Source organism: Haliotis cracherodii, unplaced genomic scaffold (genome assembly GCF_022045235.1).
Source record: "Haliotis cracherodii isolate W230 unplaced genomic scaffold, xgHalCrac1.p SCAF_5, whole genome shotgun sequence".
Classification (NCBI taxonomy): Eukaryota; Metazoa; Mollusca; class Gastropoda; order Lepetellida; family Haliotidae; genus Haliotis; species Haliotis cracherodii.
The window spans coordinates 19,052,466-19,067,281 of record NW_027266308.1 but is presented as its reverse complement, the minus strand read 5'-3'; the positions used below and the strand labels follow the sequence as shown (position 1 = coordinate 19,067,281).

At 38.0% G+C, this 14,816-nt stretch overlaps 1 protein-coding gene and 1 long non-coding RNA gene across 2 annotated transcripts in view; one reads left to right on the top strand and one right to left on the bottom strand.

The window, feature by feature from the left end:
• Window positions 1–928: 928 nt before the first annotated feature.
• On the bottom strand, window positions 929–7,973 carry LOC139443032 (paired box protein Pax-1-like). The gene is made up of 2 exons (XM_071223954.1): window positions 7,780–7,973; window positions 929–2,334 (listed from the first exon to the last, which is right to left on the bottom strand). The coding sequence occupies exons 1-2, from the start codon at window positions 7,781–7,783 to the stop codon at window positions 1,535–1,537; spliced, it is 804 nt and encodes a 267-aa protein (XP_071080055.1). The 5' UTR covers window positions 7,784–7,973; the 3' UTR covers window positions 929–1,534.
• A 1,060-nt stretch (window positions 7,974–9,033) lies between these two features.
• The window catches only part of LOC139443279 (uncharacterized), a 41,165-nt gene continuing 35,382 nt past the window's right edge, over window positions 9,034–14,816 (top strand). Inside the window, exon 1 of the long non-coding RNA XR_011651723.1 lies at window positions 9,034–9,102. This is a non-coding gene — a long non-coding RNA (uncharacterized lncRNA). The remainder of the gene's footprint in view (window positions 9,103–14,816) is intronic.

Genomic DNA, 14,816 nt, shown 5'->3' with positions numbered 1-14,816 from the left:
ATCTATAATGTTTGGCAAGTTAAGATTCATGCAGTATGAGGATATGGAAATGAAGAAAGTCTCTGGGCTTCTTTTTATTATATTTTATAACTATAATTTTACAACCCTTTTTGCTGTGAAATATGTTAATTTCAGAGACTAGATGTTAGTCTAGGTCACACCGTGAAGTAGCAGTCACTGTATGTTTACACGATGCTAAGCTTGGATTTTAGTTGCTTATTTGTACTGATTACACGCGAAATAAATGTGATGTAAGTAAAGCTGTTAATTAAACAAAAGCCCACATGTTTTCATTATAACTGAAGTCAACATTTTCTTCTGGAAATACAAGGTAACGTCGAGTGAAGAAATGATTATACGTGCAGAAGTAAGTGTACATATTTACTGAAACTCTCACAACAACTCGTTTTCAGAGTACACTGTGGGTGCAGAAGCAGCTACTATTTTTTAGTTAGGATATTAACTTCGGGTGCAAATGAAAAATAAAATCACCACAGATTATATGAATTTGTGAATGGGAATATTTACATACAGGAGTCCGTATCTCAATACAAGATATTGTGTCAGAATCATTATATAAAAATGATTAAACCTGCAGTGACACATTTATTTGAACTATTCAACAATTATGTTTGTCTGGCGTGTATTAGATAGGGGTTTGGGTTGATCTGTGGCGTGGCACCTGTAACTATTGCTGTGTCCCGTCTTGCTGTGTTTGTTACTGGTAGTACACGGCGTACACCACAGACACTTACTTCTATCATACTCCCTGCTGTTCTCAATATACAAGTTTTACTATCATTACAGTAAAACGTTGTTGAATGATAAAATCATAAGTTATTCTTCGAATTACTTTGAATAACGAAAGAGGCAGAGAGTGATCCAACAATTTATTACATGAATTGCTTCTAGAAATAACGCCAGACAATATCCATTAATGATACACATACAGACATATGTACACGTGACTAGATGGCAACACATCAGGATGGATCACTTCCCAGCGGAGGCAAAATTTGTCCCCGTGTGGCAAACAAAGGGAGATAACCCCCCTGAAGGTTTTCTTACATATCAGTATTTTGGCACTTATAATGTGTAATAAAAACGACAATAACAAAATGCTCTCAAATGATTTGAAAGATGAGGCATTTTTGCATAAATGATAATTTATGAAATGATTTCTTTCACACCATGAGCAAATGTTCAGAACAGTGTCCAGTGTTCTCTGGTGTGCCCCGAGCATGGTCTAGCACCGTCAGCACCACAGACCCGCGCAGTCACGGCGCATGTACCTGGCCACGGGACTACCAACTGTCACCGGACGAGAATCTGCAAAGACAACATTTTGCCGTGTCTTACCGTGCTATTATGGGATGTGGCCATCTCTCCCAGAGCACAATATTCACCATCACTCGACGTCCATATTGTCACAGCACCTTTATAGTGTCATCAAAGAATTCCACTCCAAGCTTAAATTACGTGTCCACATATACAGTCATTGGGCCTTGCCAGCCATCACAATCTTTGCTGAGAATCAACTTTGAAGATACATAGGAGACATGGTTGGTTTCATTGCATAGTAGTTCGTGACGTTATAATTTTGACCGAAACTTGTGCCATTATCCGGTGGCATAGATCCCGCCTGCCCTATTGCCTGCTGGTACCTGAAGCCCAGAATATCATTAACGGAATGTGAGGAGGGCCACGCCCTCATCATACAAGGTGACACACAGCTTGAAACAGGGGGTTTGTTCATGGGAATACTTGGCGGCTGAGGTGGAATCTGATGGGGGGTGGGGATAGACGGCATTGTGGGTGCGGGGCAGGAGTAAGGGTAGAACTGGTTGTGATAGATGGGTGCAGACGGAGGCGGAGCGATAGGGGTGGGGGGCTTGCTCTCATACTGTTGTCCCTGAGAGGGTTGAGTACCCCCCGTCCCCCCAATCTTGTTCCTGAGAATCCGACTGATAGAGCTGACTGAAGGAACGTTGTACTTGTCACACACGCCGTCGGCTAACAGTTTGTCCCGGATCTCCCAGGCAAAGATGCCTGGGTCTCGGTCCTTGTACATTTTGATATGTTTAACAACGTTTGGTGTGGTCACCCGGGGCTTGCTCCCTCCTATGGCACCAGGAAGGATGGACCCCGTCTCGTTGTAGCGGGCTAGGATCTTGCTGACACACCCGTGGGACACCCGGAGCTGGCGGCTAATGTCACATGGCCGTACCCCCAACTGAGCAAGTTCCACGATACGCAGACGGATGGCGTTAGGCAGTGGACGGCCGTTGACGAAGACGCCTCCCAGCTGGTTGACCTCCCCGTACGTCTGGTGCTCTGTAACAAACATGATGGGCATCAGACTCACGAAATATACCAGTACATGCACATACACACCAGCTGATAGATATGCACTGCAGCAAAAGGTCTTGAATGAATTAGATATTAAATACAATATCGAAATTATAATCAGTTATTTCTCAAGTTGAAATGTCATCACGCGAATTACTTTTTGGATGGATATATCCTGTGTTAGGAATAAGCATTGAATTAGCGAGCCTTGGTGAACTAAACACAGAATTTTTTCCAAACAAAGGATATTTACCATCCCAAACCTGGTGACATTTTATCATATGATGTCATTTTTAAATTGTAAGCACTGCAAGTTTTACAGGAATTTGCGCATTGATTATTAGGTCTCAAGGTCGCAGAGTTACTAGAGTCAATATAATTCAAATTAAATATTTGTTTTTGAGACAGCGGCATAACTCCAAGATAGGCAAAGTGACATATTCCTACGCCTAAGTTTCCAATATCAGTGAACGCCTTTCGTTGGTAATCCATCGGTCCGCCCGTACGAGTACTTGCCCTTTGCCAAAGGGAAGCAACTTTAGTCTATGAGACGTCACGTTTGTTTAAAGTGTGCCTGGCCAGACAAAAGGTTACGAAATCAGTCAGATGTCTCACACAGCGACAAAGCGAAACAAAGTCAAATATTTAGGCCAAATCCAACAGCTTTAAATTTGGGAAGAGACCCCAAGCCGTAGACATGGCGACTGATCATGCTGACGTCCTTGTTAGACACTTATTTTCTTTATCTTAGACTATTAGTGTAGCAATGTTAATGTTCCCAGTAATTTGGCAAGATCCCGATGGTCAATTCTGACGCTATACTGTTATGTGCGTGCGTGCGTGCGTGCGTGCGTGCGTGCGTGCGTATATGCATGTGTGTATGTACTTATGAATGTGTAAATTTCTTTGCATTTAATTTCAGTTTCTAAGATTCCCCTATCTGACTTATCGACTTTTCCCCGAGGAATACATAAATGATGTATATATGGTACATTAACAGTCTGTGATTTCACACGGAACAGTTGCCCACTGGTTATTTGTGGATACTAAATCATCACCGATTGATTCTACTGTGGCAAAGTGGACGAAACGTTTATGGATAATAACTATAATATACTGTAATAATGACAACGGTATAATGATCTATGCCGAAACGTCGCTATTACAGTATAATAAAGAAGTTGTTATCCATAAACGTTTTGTTTACTTTGTCATCTATCAACTTCGAAGAAATGCCTATCAAACATTTCGTTCTACCGTGGTTTCGCCTTACAGTGTCCGTGACAATGTTGTGTTTGCTAGTTGACTATGAAGCAGCATTTCCAGTAAGTATTAGAAATTATTATAACGAAAACAATTCATGAAATTCCGAATACTTTTTGTGTCGTCATTAAATATTTATCACTTTGTGCTGCGGCTTCGATTGCTTCGTTTTATTTAACATTCTGATCACTTGTAATTATTTTTTGTGAGTATGCAAATCTCGTCCTTAACAAATACTGTACTGTGGTATATGAAATACACCTGACAAGTCCCTCGAACAGCCCCGCCACTGAGTGCAAGCATCGCCCAGCCTTGTGTTGTAGACCATGTAGATACTGTTCTGGTGGTATGTGCAGGGAGTACAGGGGGACACAACATGCCAGTGCTGGCTTGTACGGAAAGTTGGTAGTGCTGGTTTGTTGTAATGATGGGACAGTCAGTGGTGTGTTGACAGCGTGTTACTGGCAGGGGGGGGAGTGGCTGCAGTCAGACATCATGTGATGCATACATCACAAGTCATGTGGTATATTTGTGTTACAATATTAACGACTTCGTTTAATCTCAATGTGTATTTGTCAGTGGTTGAATTTGTCGCATAGGATGATATAACACTGAAACATGGTTTTGCTACACAGATAAACACCGTGCACATGGTAAACGTATGCTGTACTCTTCACTGTCGCCTGTACAATAACACATTAAGAACATAGATCAGATACTCATGTATTTAACTTAGTTTGAATAGTTATGAATCCATGGCCATACCATGTGAAGGGACATGAAGAAGACGGAATGAACTGCAAACTATACTGATATATGGCCATGAGGAGATACACCTCAATCAGCTATTTATCAATCACTTTTGGATTGTTGACGCAAATTTATATTGTTTTCTTAGATGTTTGCGCTTCTGCTTTGTAATGGCGTTTCTAAGATGCGTGTTTGTGAAATAAGAAATGTTATAAATTGTGTGTATAATAAAAGAAAGAAATCGGCAAAAGGACATTACAAATAGAGGAGATATTCCCTCGTGTCGCTGTGCAGCTTCAGCTAGAAGACGGCAGGGTCTTTCATGATGGCATTGCTGCAAATCAGACTGCTAACAGAACAAATGGACTAGTTTCCGGTAAATTGAATTAGAACTAGCATATCATACAGCATAGGATTATTTTAGAAAAAATTATTTCTCGGGATTAGTACAAGATGTTTCTTCACATACAATGTAGGCTGTGGCGGACTGCCGGTGCTGACTAAAAAATCCCAAGTTAATAATCTAAATTAATCATTTAAAATCTCATCACAAATTTCTGAACAAACACTAGATGTTGATGGTAGGCAGGTTGTATGTAACCATTCCTTCATCTAGTCTTTAGAGATTTACACGTGGTGAGCGATCTAGTGTTATTAACAGGAATTTTACCTTTTATTTTATTTCATATTTTCAATCGCTCGTGAAAAAGGTTTAAACACCTGAATTCCTAAAAATATGTGGAACGTCCACTCAGCTTGACTTATTAATGCTTGGATATTATACAAAAATACATACACATAATTAAGAAGAATAATCAACTTCGAATCGGGAGGATTCAGTACAATGTAAAACACTCGATGAAAAGAAATAGTATCAAGAATAAGTGCATCTCAGTCAAATCACTTCATATCAACAAAACTTTAAAAAATGTTAGAAAGGTTAATTGTTGCCTGTACTGGGCATCCGAATGATTGATAAAACGCTCAATTTCTCCCAAACTCGCGTTTCACTTAAAACGTAAAATTAGCATGTTTCTTTCTGAGAACCTGTAAGAAAACATTGCAGCCCCTGGGACAATCTGTGTGTCGCAATTGAGTTTGACAGGGTAGTATTTAGCTGATAAATACCTCCTGTTCCGATTTCTGTTCTCGCACTTATCTCGCAACAAGCTTGACTCCATGTTTACCCGAGACCATTAGTTAGTGTCCGCATCAAAACATGTTAACATAAAGTTCCAACATTGCGCAAGTTTTATTTATTTTTGAGGAAATGGATACTGCGGTTTTTTCGGTTACACATAGAACCAAATATATATAACACAGACATGCTGCTAGAAAAAATATATCTCAACAAATGTTTATTCCAGTGTCAAAATAGTAAATAACAGATTTATCATAAATTGTTGAAAGTTGAATAGATACATGCAGAAGACCCATGTAAAGTTTGAAAGGATCAGCAGTTTGTGGCCAATTTATTAATATTGAAAATTTCAAATGTCTAAATAATTTTGCAGAGGAAAAGCTTTCCGCGAATTTCATAAAGTATAATATTTTTTTCTGACCTAACATTACAACTATACAGTTTAGAAATCAATATCTTAATAAAGCACTTGACTAGCTAAAATAACAAATAAACACTTAAATATTTCCTGCATTGCATATATCTAAGTATGATGTTTGTAAATGTGAGACAACAAACCCATATCCAGAGAATTTCGTGCGATTATGTAGAAGCGACCAGTTATGGAATTAGAGTTATGAACTCCAGATCTCTTATAAGGCAAATGACAGGGGAGAATAATTACTCAATACCGACATTGGAAGTCCCTGCTTAGTAAAGAAGACATGACATACACAGTGAAGTGCTTGATAAACAAAAGAAAAACATCTTGAGAAGCCTGAAGGATCGGTCTCCACATACGATGTCATATCCATGTTAGTTTGTAAATACGGGCGAGAGGGATCGCTGACCCACCGGGGGTAGACGGGGAACGTTTACCTACCCGCCGCAAACAAAACCAAATTGGCACTTTCGATGAAAACACGCAACCTGAAGGGGCAAGATTTGCCAAACACCTAGATAAATCACAGCTCTCCCTGTTCCAAGGTGACTCTCTAATTTAGCCCCGCGACAAGCTGGAAAATTAACATGGCGGTATCTTGTTGTTCCTGACCTGTTATCAAGCCAAAACGTGAGAAACTTTAATTCTAGGTCCGAATTAATTACCAGCAAGTGGCAGGACCCACCCTGGACATAGATGACCACTGTAAACCCCACATAGTCTTTACGAAATAACATGCTGGATGTGTTCATGTTTATCAGTTAACACTCTTTTAAAGGTATTATTTGCAATTCAGAACAACTGGTTACTCGCCTATTGTGGACTATAATAAAGAAATAAAAATGAATTTTGTGGAAACATTAATACAAATTGTAAAGGCGGATACTACTGGTGGTGTGAGTTGGTAACCGATGCGCGGTCCGGTGTGAATGTCCGTCGCCGACCATCTGGGTCAGTGCATGACCTCTGTGTGGACACTATACAGTTCTTTTAGCAAATCCTTCTGTAATATTTAACGCTCAAAATTATTTTTAGAATAGTTTCACCTTATTACAGTTCTGATAATGCGTGTCAACTTCTACGCAAGCAAAATTTTGTTTATTTTGAAAGATAATAGTACGTACTTGAATCAAAACTAAAGATCTCCGCTAAAAAAACAATACAGTTATATGTTTTGAGGTTTTAATTCAATGTACAATATTAGTTAAAATAATTTTCTCAAAAAGCAATAAGTGTTGGTGCTTAAATATTTTACGAAATTAGTTCTGAGTATTAAGTTGTAATAATTATCTGCAACTTGTTTAACAGACATTATTAGTTAAATACTGATGTAGTGAGTGTGGTAGAGATCTGTGTCGCCAGCTAAACATCATCACGCCAAAAGACATCGATGTAATTGTGAATGGAAACTTTAATACAGATATATTTTGCGTGCAAGGAAAATTTATCGTCACGAAAAGAATGAACTATTTCACGATCTACACCACTTGCGTCTTGTCGAGAACAGAAACTATTTTAGGAGCTGAAAGTTAATCCTAAATTCACATTTTGCTCGCGCTTAGCTGTCAAAATGGTTGGTTTATGCATGTTTTGCAGGGCTGAGTTTACTATTGTGGCAACTATGTCCCATATGGAAGCTATAGATGGCTGTGTTTTGGTGGCGGGGATGAAATGAGAGGGTCATAGGGGTATAAATCTCGCCGAGGGAGGTAGTTGTCACCATCAACCTGAGTGGTGAGGGGTCAGTAGTCACCTTGAAGTACTCCAGGCGTCTAATGGCATAACTGTTTCCCCAGCGCGTGTACCGGGTGGGGGCATGTGGTCACAGGAGCGTGATCGCTACCCACTCACTTACCCATAACTGAAGCGCCGTAATCCACTGCAAGTCCAGGGTTTGGGATATGGTTGGCGTCCAGCTTTCCGACTGTCAACAGCTCAGGGTGTTCCTGTGAAGGTAAGTGCTGGACAAACGACGACAGCTTGAATGGAGAGTTCGGTAAACTTTGGTCTCCGTTAACTGCCTGGTTTCATATTGCGTGGTGACTTTAGGAAGCGTTATGCATGTCAATGGCACCACAACGTGACTTTTACTGTCCCACAAGAGCGCCTGTCGTTCCCAGTAGACGGAACCACCCGCTTAATTGAGCGTCTCGACACGTGATTGGATGGGGGGCGTGTGGCCGTCAATCAGGAGTCTATAACCCCGCCTTGGATCACCGAGCTCCTGTCAGGCATCGCGCCTGCCCTTGCAGAAGAACTAACCAGATTTGTTCTCCACAGCTACCAATCACAGACCGTTCCATTACCGTTGGAAAATGTGGTCCCGATTTGGAAGATCAAAGAAAATGTTTTCACCGAAAATCAAATTATGTTGGAAACAAAAGAATAACTTTCCTAATGTTCTTATCGGGTGTATTTTTTCATATTCTTTAATAGTACCATAATCAAAGTTTTGGTGTCGGCAAATGCACATTTGGCATTTCTATTTTCTTACTCCCTGCTTCTTATGTACATGACGGCAAGAAAGCAGCAGCGTATCTATGTATTTACCAGAGTCCTCACGCTTTATTCAGATGGCGGCCATCCCAGACGAAGCAATGATGGCCTGATGCTTGATGCAATACACTCAAACGGGAAAGGTGTTTGTTTCGCCCAATCACCTAAACTACGCCACATTAAGGGTGGGCATCGAATCTTAAACCTAGCAGAAAATAACTGCTTTTACAAATGAAACATTAACATACAAGCCGCTGGTACAGTGCGATCCCTTTGCAATGGCTGGAGGGTAATGGGTATATGGGTAGTGACTGTCGCCATCCAGGGGGGGTCGGCCGTAATCCCCCTCCTACTAACTCTCCCTCGTCCCAAGCAGAGTTTCTGGGAGATCTCGCTTGGATTCGTGTAATTTGGAAATGGCGTCTCCAGCAACATACCGTGAATCAGCCGGCCTGGTTCGCTGCCTCCACCATGTAGAATGTACAACTCAAACGAGAAATCCATGCCCTATAACCACACATATAAACCCGTCTCGCTAACTTTGTGCCTAAATCAGCAAACACTTTAACAAAGTTTAAACCTGCCCATTCCCTGGTGCTGTGGTCGAGTTAGACACACACTCCCACCCCAGTCAGCAGGCTCCTATACAGGATATACTCCGTGGATGTAATTCCTTATAAAGGTATGGCAGTAACACATGTCTTTAAACAATTAATAATTCATTTATAGTCTCAGCATTTGTTTGAAAACTCCCGTGGTTCAAAGGTTACGAATGCAGTACTTATGTGTTGTTTATGTTCATATCTTGAAGTCAAAATCAATGAAACTGGTACCGAAAGAATCTAATTTCTTTGGGACGCCCTTTCACGTTAAAGTCGTTAGCATTTGATTGTTTTGCTTCAACTATTACTGTTACATCACAACATTTTCATTATCCCATCCCAAATGATGGTATATATGTAGAGTATACTTCTACCCCTGACACATCTTACAGGGCCTTGCCTTGAAAACTGAAGACGTTTAAGTGGCTAACTTTTCATTTTGTATTCATGTGTAAAGATTTATTATCTGTGATTGAATACTTACTCGTGGTTTGGCTACTCGCGAATAAATATCAAACGTATTCACTGTTCCTCCACTAGACTTCAAAACTTCAGTGATGACAATAACAAAAATGTATGCATAAACATATATGTATCGAACATTTATAGAACTGTATAAAAAAACAATTTAAAAACTATTTTTACAGTGGTTCTGAAAGGGATGAAACAATTATCAATGATAAAATAAAACAGTACTACGTTTTGTTTTCACATTTATAGTTCGTTGTCTTCTTGTTCATGCCAAACCGTGCCCTGCAGTACTGATAGTATATATTTAGCATATAACAGAATTCATTCCTTTTTATATCTGTATCATGTCAGTACATGCTTACGCTTCTTACCCAATAATGAAATGCGTGTTATGCTAAATACGTTGAAGACATTGACAGTGTAGTTGTTATACTTCCCCACATGTTGAACATCAGCATGTCAACCGTCAACGAGAAGTCTCTCGAGAGTCCTGCTAGGTACCCGAACAATGCAGTCGGAATCTGCGTCTAGTACATGGGTATTCACTGGGCTTTGTTTATATATTTACATATATCACTTTAACTGCTATATGTGTGATTATCCTAATGAATAAAATTATTTAGGGTGGTTGTTCTTGCGACTTGAGATTATATGTATTTTCAATCAATGTTGTAATCGTGTGTATATGCAAACCATTCTTTGTGGTGCCGATAAAAGTTACCTTGGCCAAATCAGAAAACAATTCCCCCAAAACAGACCAAAGTTCATTTAAAAAGGCGAATATGTTCCTTTGTTTCTGACAAAGAGGAAAACCACGCAGAACAAAACATAAACTGTCGACATAGTCACTTCCAGCTCATGTCATTTAAGTCACCTCTTCTTATAGAACCTGAAATTTGCTTGCTGTTAGTTTTTGCAACAGTCTGCGACTACAATTGTTAAGTGATACCTTTCAGCAACATTTACAACAAACTTTCCGAAAGAAAACCCAATAAACATTGCCAAACCACATGTAGATTACTGCACACATGTCGGATGGAACCATGGAGCCCTCGCTTGGAATGTAGGCGAGATGTTTCTGACAAACTGTGGAATCACTGGATAGAGAGAAGAATGGAGATCACTAGAGGAGCAAAGACATACTTAATGGAGCGACGGACAGGAAGAAAATAGCTTCATTCATCAATCCATGGGTTTCCTGGTGCACACGTTGCCAGGCAACATACACATATGTGCATACATGCACGTGCAGTCATCCAGGGCAGAAACGTTCCGGCTGTCTGTGCATCAATCATTTCTGTAATAACCAACAGATATATACTTAGCTACTTTCGTATGCTTGTGAGACACATTTGGCTGGAGCACTGTGGGAGCTCTTGGCTTAGGTGAATTAACGACGGCACTAACGGAGTCCAACACTCTACGTATATAACAACACATTACCACACCCATTACCATTCATTACTATACATTACTATACACTACTATACATTACTATACATTTCCACACATTACTATACATAACTATACATTACCATACTTTACTATACATTACTATGCATTACTATACATTACTATACATTTCCACACATTACTTTACATTACTATACACTACTATACATTACTATACATTTCCACACATTACTATACATTACTATACATTACCATACTTTACTATACATTACTATGCATTACCATACATTACTATACATTTCCACACATTACTATACATTACTATATATTACTATAAATTACCATACTTAACTATACATTACTATACATTACCACACATTACTATACATTACTATACATTACCATACATTACTATACATTACTATACATTACCATACATTACCACACATTACTATACATTACTATACATAACCATACATTGTTATACATTAGTATGCATTACCATACATTACTATACATTATCATTCATTACTATACATTACTATACACTACTATACATTACCATTAATTAATATACATTACCATTAATTACCATACATTACTATACATTACCATTCATTACCATACACTACTATACATTACTATACATTACTATACATTACCACACATTACTATACATTGTCATTCATTACTATACATTACTGTACATTACTATACATTACCATACATCACTATACATTACCACACATTACTATACATTGTCATTCATTACTATACATTACCACACATTACTATACATTGTCATTCATTACTATACATTACTGTACATTACTATACATTACCAAACATTACTATACATTACCATACATTACTATACATTGCCATTCATTACTATACATTACCATACATTTCTATACATTACCACACATTACTATACATTACAGGGGATGGCAGAACTAAGTGTGCTTTGACACTATGAAACAAGTATCGGCTACAGAAGGACAGTGGTGTTAGAATGTACCTCCCACTTTCTACAAACCTTCGACATAAAGATAGTCTCACTATGCCTCTTTCGATATCAGACTTAAACACAATCATAATTTTGAAACAGACCCGAGCAATTATATCGGAAGTGCAATTGGCCTAGATAATAAAATCTACTTGCCATCCTTCTGATTAAGACACATATGCTTCATTATAAACATAACGTAAACCCTTCACGTATACATCTACTCTCGCCTATTCAAATATCAGTTGCAGCAGATATATTAGTTTGGTTTTGGTACAGATTTTCGTACTTACTTGCTGGCCTACGTTAACAATTGTATTTACTTACAGGCATGCGTTAATAATTGTATTTACTTACAGGCACAGGTTAATAGTTGGATTTACTTACAGGCATAGGTTAATAGTTGGATTTACTTACAGGCATAGGTTAATAATTGTATTTATTCACATGAATGAGTTAATAGTTGTATTTACTTGCAGGCAAACGTTAACAATTGTTTTACTTACAGGCATAGGTTAATAGTTGGGTTTACTTACAGGCATAGGTTAATAATTGTATTTACTTACAGGCTTAGCTGAACAATTGAATTTACTTACAGGCACATATTAATATTTGGATTAACTTACAGGCATAGGTTAATAGTTGTATTTACTTACAGGCACAGGTTAATAAATGTATTTACCTGCAGGCATAGGTTAATAGTTGGATTTACTTACAGGCATAGGTTAATGATTGTATTTACTTACAGGCATAGGTTAATAGTTGGATTTACTTACAGGCATAGGTTAATAGTTGGATTTACTTACAGGCATAGGTTAATAATTGTATTTACTTACATGCATACGTTAACAATTACATTTACTTATAGGCATAGTTAATAATTGTATTTACTTGCAAGCCAATGTTACAAATTGTATTCATTGCAGACTAGGTTAGAACTGTATTTACTTGCAGGCATGGGTTACGAATTGTAGGTACTGTACTTCTAGGATTTGATCATTTGTAAATAATACATAACCCTTATAATGAAATGTATCAATGTGTCACAAAGCCATAAGACAGGTATGTTTTCAATGTGATATCTCATTGGTGCGTGCGAGGTTTATTCACACGCACTATGTATTCCGACCTCGTGATGACGTCTTTCGTCTCTGTATGGTGGATCTCGTGCTCCTGGGGTAGATAGGTTGTCAGACCCGACACGCCGGTGTCCAGTTCATTATCTACACATTGTAACCATTGATAGCCTGTTATTATTATCATTCATTTTAGCTCTACCTTTAGGTATGGTTTACTTCTTAACTGCAATTAAGCATGACGCGGAAATCAGGGATGTGAACTGTCTTGCAACACATAGGTGTGCGTATGACAATGGACATAAACAATTATACAAAACGTAACGTAGAAAAGAAGCCGGGGCTTTGAAAAAAACGTTTTCAATGGTCTATAATATTAATTGTCCCCACATGTAGTACGGGTTACCCGTAAAGACACGTAAAGACAAGGTAACTGTACGGGTACACGCTACAAGATATATGCATCTGGAACTTAAGCCCGATTCCGTTCATATGTTTCCGTTAGATGTTGATTATACATTCAAGTGAAACTAATTACATTGTAATATTTCAATACAACAGTAATGGGCAATCTTTGATATACATGTCATATTAAGTAATTAGAAACTGGATGAAACAACAGTTACTGATATGACAGACCGCGACATGACGCATTTGCTTAAATAGAGTTTTGAGGCATGTGTTCTTTTCTTTGAAGAGGAACATATATACATGGTCATGTTGAAGTTCATCGTCCAAGATTGACACATATGTATTCTTGTCGCAAAGCGCAATGGCAGTACATGCAACAGCAGGACAGTATATACAAAATCTGAGACCTCTCCTTTAATCACATAAACCTGATCATATGTAAAACTAGCTATGTACATATACACATGTATGCCTATTCTTATCTGCACACATAAGTATATCGCATATATTGTCTACATTGCTGAAATAAAGCGGACGGTTGGACATCGTCATGTTGTTTTAGCTATTGAAGCAAAATTGTTTCCAGTGATTATATGATGATCACAATGCGTAAAATGTGTATGTTGTATTAAACGATAATACAGATAATGTGTTTATGCTAGGAGAATACAGCACATGAAGTTATAAAATATATACCAGTAACAGTATGTAGGATAATGCACTAACCTCGGTGTGCCAGGAAATCAAATACAAACCAAACGTCCTACACATACTTACAGAATAGTCACAATATTTATATATTTATATATTTTCTTGTTGAATATATTTATACATATTTATATATTTTCTTGTTGAATAATTTCAAACGTAAATCTGTTTACGTATCTAAATTTTATTTTTGTATTAAAACCTTGAATGTCATGGACAAAATAGGATAAAGCAAAATAGTATGTCTTCAATGAAAGATTGCTTTCATTTTGAATGTGTTTGTTATACACTTACTACTTAGATATGATGAAGAACAAAGTTTGAATTAAAAAACAACTTTCCAAACATATATTTTATTGGAACAAGGCTGATATGTATGAATACAACTCAGATCCAATTGACCAAGGACCAAAGTAACTATACCTCTCAGGTGATTTTATCATACGTTTCATTTTCAGTTGAAAATGTCTTAAGTTAGCGATATCATATCCAAAACATGGACTGGCGCTTACCGCGCAAAGAAAACGTCTACTTGTTTTTTTCTTTTGAAATATAATTTGAGTTAAAACTTTTAATCTTTTTTAATCGCTTAATACACAACTGATAATGGGTATGTTAGACATCTTATCTTTGAAAAATCAATGGATTTGCTTTTGTCGGCACAAATGTACAACATTTCAAACATGATGGGGGTCATGTGTTTGCA